General features: G+C 46.7%; 1 protein-coding gene across 1 annotated transcript; it reads left to right on the plus strand.

Annotated features, from left to right (window-relative positions):
- Nucleotides 1-1,845: 1,845 nt before the first annotated feature.
- LOC139049205 (submandibular gland secretory Glx-rich protein CB-like) lies at nt 1,846-2,271 on the plus strand. Its single transcript, XM_070524568.1, has one exon. The coding sequence runs from the start codon at nt 1,846-1,848 to the stop codon at nt 2,269-2,271; it is 426 nt and encodes a 141-aa protein (XP_070380669.1).
- Nucleotides 2,272-5,102: the final 2,831 nt, after the last annotated feature.

Consider the following 5,102-nt stretch of genomic DNA (forward strand, 5'->3'; position numbering starts at 1 on the left):
TATCACCTCAAATTTAGGTTGAGCCACCCCCATATCAGCCTTACATTCAGCTTGGCTCACTACCATTTCACCCCAAATTTAGGTTGGGCCACTCCCATATCACTACCACATTCAACTTGACCAATCTCTGTATCACGGCCAAATTTATGCTGACGCCACTTCAAATTTCAAGTTGGTCACCCCACCCCTTTTTATAAAGACCTATGTATTCATATGGGAAATGCGTCAAGTTTTTTGGCGTTACAGACACGATTTCACGCGATTTTGCAACCAGATTACTGGGGCACTCACCCAAGAATGCTTCGCATTAAAAGCAACTGCGCCGAACGAGCGACGCCATATGTTGATCCTAAATGCTGACGGCTAGCCAAGCTAGCTTCTCTGTAGAGCGACCGGGGCAGACACAGCACGGGACATTTATTCAAATTGTTTTTTTACGGCCACACCTACGGATTCATACCACTTGGCTGCAGGGAACACATTACCAGTAGCTATTAATCCACACGTTGCACATCTTCTCCTATTTGGCGCATTTCTTAATTGGATGAATCTTTAGAAATAATTAACGTTCGGGCAGCGACTCAGCTTAGCAGACACTTTGTTCCGCATGAATGTTGCATAGGAATGGCACTGGCCACCAGGTGGCATTGTGGCCCAGGCGGACCTCGTTCGCTCGGAGTATGTGCCGTTAAGGACAGGGGAAAGTAGAAGAAAACGCACCTTCCAGAAGGACGCAATAAGAATGGCCATTTTGTTCTCCCAGGTTCCACGCTACAAAGCACGAAAGTTTTTTTTTTGCATAGCACAAAGCTTTGCGCAAGCTTCTAGTTATGATGTCCAATGAATAAAACCTTCATAAATGCGATGACTTAACAAATGAACACGACATTGCTGTGTTTTAGGAAGGAAATATAGAAAACTTAATATTGCAAGAGAACGACTGGAAAACCAGAACCGAAAGCAAATCATGAGTTTTGTGTTTCTTCCATCTGGTGGGAGACTATAAAACTAAGTCCTATGCGGCAGTAAAAAAAAAACTGCGCCGCTGAAAAACCAGAACCGAAAGCAAATGTTGGGTTTTGTGTTTCTGCCATCTAGTGAGAGACTACAAAACTAGGTCCTATGCGAAAAAAAAAGTCCGAAGCTACACAGGAGTACCCGATTATTTTGCCGCAATAGCCGAAAGGTACGACCGTCTCTAATACCGTCTTTTTGCACGGGGATGTGAAGGCGAGGCCCTAACGCGTAGAACCTTTTCGAGACGCGCTAGCCTGTCTACAGTTGATGCCGGAAGTGTTATATGTAGGAGCCTATCAGATGAATCCCGTATGGGCTATCACCTTCAAATATGAAAAAGGAAAGCAGAAGTTGCTGTCTACAGAAGAGTTAACTGTGAAGGGTGAGCGATGTTTGGTGATTGACCCACGCAACCAAGACGTACGCATGAAGCTTTACTGGCTACTGCACACCACACCAGATGAGGACGTGCGAGCGGCGCTGGCACCCTTCGGAACAGTAACCGAGATGTCAAAGGAAAAGTGGCGTGTAGCCGGATGCAGTGACAAAGCGTCGCACAGAAGACTCGTGTCCTTATGCTTGAAACCTGGCCTGACCACAGAAGATCTTCCGCATCAGCTACGTGTCGGCGAGGACCACGCACTCGTGTTGGTGCCTGGCAGTGCACCGCTCTGCCTCCGGTGTCACGGCACCGGTCATATACGACGCGAGTGCCGCGTTCCACGTTGCGGGATCTGTCGTCACTTCGGCCACGAAGATACCCAGTGCGTGTGAAGTTACGCGAATGTGACAGGGTTTGGCAAGAGCGACGTGATAAACGAACACCTAATGGACCAAGCTGACGCAGAGGACACAGCTGGGGAGGGAGAGGTCCAGCCTCACTCTGACGAGGCGCCAGCCGCTACGAGCCATGACAAAGAGCAGCCGGAGGAAGCCAGCAAAGACAAGATGGCACAGAAGCAGGCGACAAAAAGCAGCAAAGAAGGCGAAGCTGTGCTCGGAACCGCCGAGGAGAACATGGACGACAGCCCTGGAATTGTCGGAGGCAGCGCAGAGGCGGTGAATAGCGCCCACTCAACCGCTGTCTCAAAAAGACCCCTAGATGAAAGCGTTGGAAAGGGTGGAAAAGGAGAAGACCGGAGTGCAGCTGAAGGACCGCCTGCCAAGAATACCACCTCTCGGCAGCTTTCGCTGAAGCCCAAGCCGAACGTGCCACCGGACAAGAGGACACCGCCAGCAGTGCTCCTCCCATAGGGGGCCCGCTGGTTGGTAGCAAAGAACGAATGAACTGAGGGTGGACGTGTACGTTGCAGTTTGTATGATGTGTGCCGACAAGGAAGACGCGAGGGCTTCTACCAGTGTGGCGGAGCCATTTAACGATGTCATCCAGTCCAGGGCTGTAAGTCCGTTACCAGTAAACTTGCATCAGGCGCCAAGTAGTAAGTCTGTCCCTCAGCTTTCTAGACAGGGCTTAAAAATAGGGACACTCAATGTGCGTGGCCTGTCGACGAGAAAGCGGCAAACTCAGCTTAAAAGGCTCTTAATTGACCATGACATTGATATTCTTGCAGTTCAGGCGACAAAAATTGAAGGTGAGGAAGAATGGTTGAAATGTTTAAATCAAATTACAATGTTTGTGTTAGTCACGTTAATGGAAAATCTGGAGGATGTGTTATTTTTCTGCGTAACACTGTCGGTATTATTAAGGAGACTGTAGTCTGTATCTGTATCTGTATTTACGCCCCGAACAAAGCAAGCGAGCGAAAAGTGTTTTTTGAACATATGGCCATCTTCATAAATTGTGATATAATTATTTTATTAGGTGATTTTAATTGTGTATATTTGCGCGAGGACACCTCTAAAGATGTGTTCCTGAACAACAAGAGTGCAGAAATGCTCCGACCCACCGTTCAAGAGTATGACCTTGTTGATGGTGGTGATGTACTGCGTGAACACCATGTAATGTTCACTCATTTTCAAGGGCGGAGTCACGCAAGGCTCGACAGGGCGTATGTGTCCGCGGAACTGGTGCCGACATGTAATCAATACATGGTTAAACATGTCAGCTTTAGTGACCACAGTTTAGTGTGGTTCACAATTAGTTCAAAAGTGAAGGAGTGCCGTTTTAATTGGCAGCTGTGGAAGCTCAATGAAAACTTGCTACAGGACGAAAGATTCGTGGACGAAGTAACGGAAAAAATTAAAGAATTGCGCGTGAGAGAACCTAAAAAATGGTTCTATGCGTGGGATCAAATTAAAAGCGAGGTGAAAAGTTTGGCAATTCAAAGGGCGTGTGTTTTAAGCTGTCAGGCTAAACAGCGAGAAATAGAACTAAACAGTACGCTGAAGTATCTTGTAGATGTTGAAAGCGCAGTCCCTGGACATTTTACGACTGAAATCAAAGAAACAAAAGAGCAGCTGGAAGCCATTCAGACTGAAAGATAGGAGGCAGCGGTGATAAGATCACGCGCCGAGCGCATCTGGTTAGATGAAGCGCCGACGAAACGGGCACTCGGAGACGAAAAGAGATATGCGACAAACAAACAAATCAAAGAAATTTGCTATCGCGGCGTTCTTTCACGTGATCAAAAAACCATTCGAAGCGCATTCCAAGAAAGGTATTCTAATTTGTTAAACAGTAAAATAGAAATAACTGAGGAGATCAAGACACCTCTTTTGCCACCCATGCCAGTACTGCAGGACGAAGTAAAGACGGAACTCGAGAAACCTATAAGTATTGAAGAGTTAGAACGAACAATCGATGAGCTTAGTAAGAGAAAGGCTCCGGGGCCCGATGGCCTAGGGCCTAGCTTCTAGAAGTTTTTCAAGTGTCAAGTGGTGGAAATACTCTACAACATCAGAACTGAAGCGCACGAAGTTAAACGCCTGCCTCCATCTTTCAGTTCCAGCCATATCGTCCTGATACCAAGGACTGATGAGCCTGCCAAGTTGCAGTCGGTGGAAGCATATCGACCAATTAGTCTCACGAACGTTGATTTTAATGTGCACATGAAGGTCCTGGCCAAAAGGCTTCAGTCAATTATTACTTCTGTGGTTGGCCCACATCAGACATGTGGTGTTAAGGGGAGAACGATATTGACCAACATCAACACAGCGAGAAGCGTTCTCGAGTGCTGTGACGTAACCCTCGGACACGTGGTCCTGGTACAGTTAGACCTAGGGAAAGCCTTTGATAAGGTCCCTCACAGCATATTGTCTGCTCTGCAAGAACACATCAATATCGGAAAAGTTATTCAAGAAGGGGTGCGAGTGGCATACGCGGACTGCAGTGCAAGGCTCATAATTAACAAGCTGAGTGCTAGTATACCGGTTCGGTCGAGTGTACGTGACGGATGCCCGGCCTCGCCCTTGCTTTTCGCCATATTCCTAGAGCCATTACGTTTAAAGGTGTTGCACAACGAGAAGATCAATGGATTCCGACTGCATATGCACGAAGTTAAAATCCTGTCATATGCTGATGACATAGCAATTTTTTGTGGGGATCAAGACAGCATTGTTGAGGCAGTCAAAGATGCAAAAATGTTTGGTAATCTTACTGGTAGTACCATAAGCTGGTAGAAAAGCATCGGTTTTTGGCACGGAGAATAGCAAAATACGCCTGCTTATGTGGAAAATATCAAATTCACCCAGAATTCATCTCTGTATCTAGGAGTCCCATTGGAACACTACCGCGATGCAAAAACGCATTGGGTAGGTGAAATAGAACGAGTCAAAGCACAGACGGTGAAGTGGGGTGGTCACAACCTGTCTATGTTCGGACGTGCAACAGCGTGTAATTTGTTTCTGGTAGCAAAGGTGTTCTACCTACTAGTTTTATGTATTTCCAGAGTATGCGTGCAGAAATTGCACCGAATTTTTGCTCTTTATATATGGGGATCGTCATGGGAGCGCACAACTCATGTAAATTTGTTCCATCCCATACGCAAAGGAGGCTTGGGCCTATCTCATTTGTTCCTAAAGCAGGTAGTTTCAAGATTTTGCTTTTTACGAGACCAAAGAGATGGTTTTTTGCGGTCCGTAATTGAATGGCGATTGTGTGATGCGTTGCCCGATTACATTGCGAC

This window comes from Dermacentor albipictus, chromosome 8 (assembly GCF_038994185.2).
Source record: "Dermacentor albipictus isolate Rhodes 1998 colony chromosome 8, USDA_Dalb.pri_finalv2, whole genome shotgun sequence".
NCBI classification, from domain to species: Eukaryota; Metazoa; Arthropoda; class Arachnida; order Ixodida; family Ixodidae; genus Dermacentor; species Dermacentor albipictus.

What these genes read in the sequence shown, in the direction of transcription:
- LOC139049205 (XM_070524568.1), top strand. Translation starts at nt 1,846, where the DNA reads ATGGACCAAGCTGACGCAGAGGACACAGCTGGGGAGGGAGAGGTCCAG.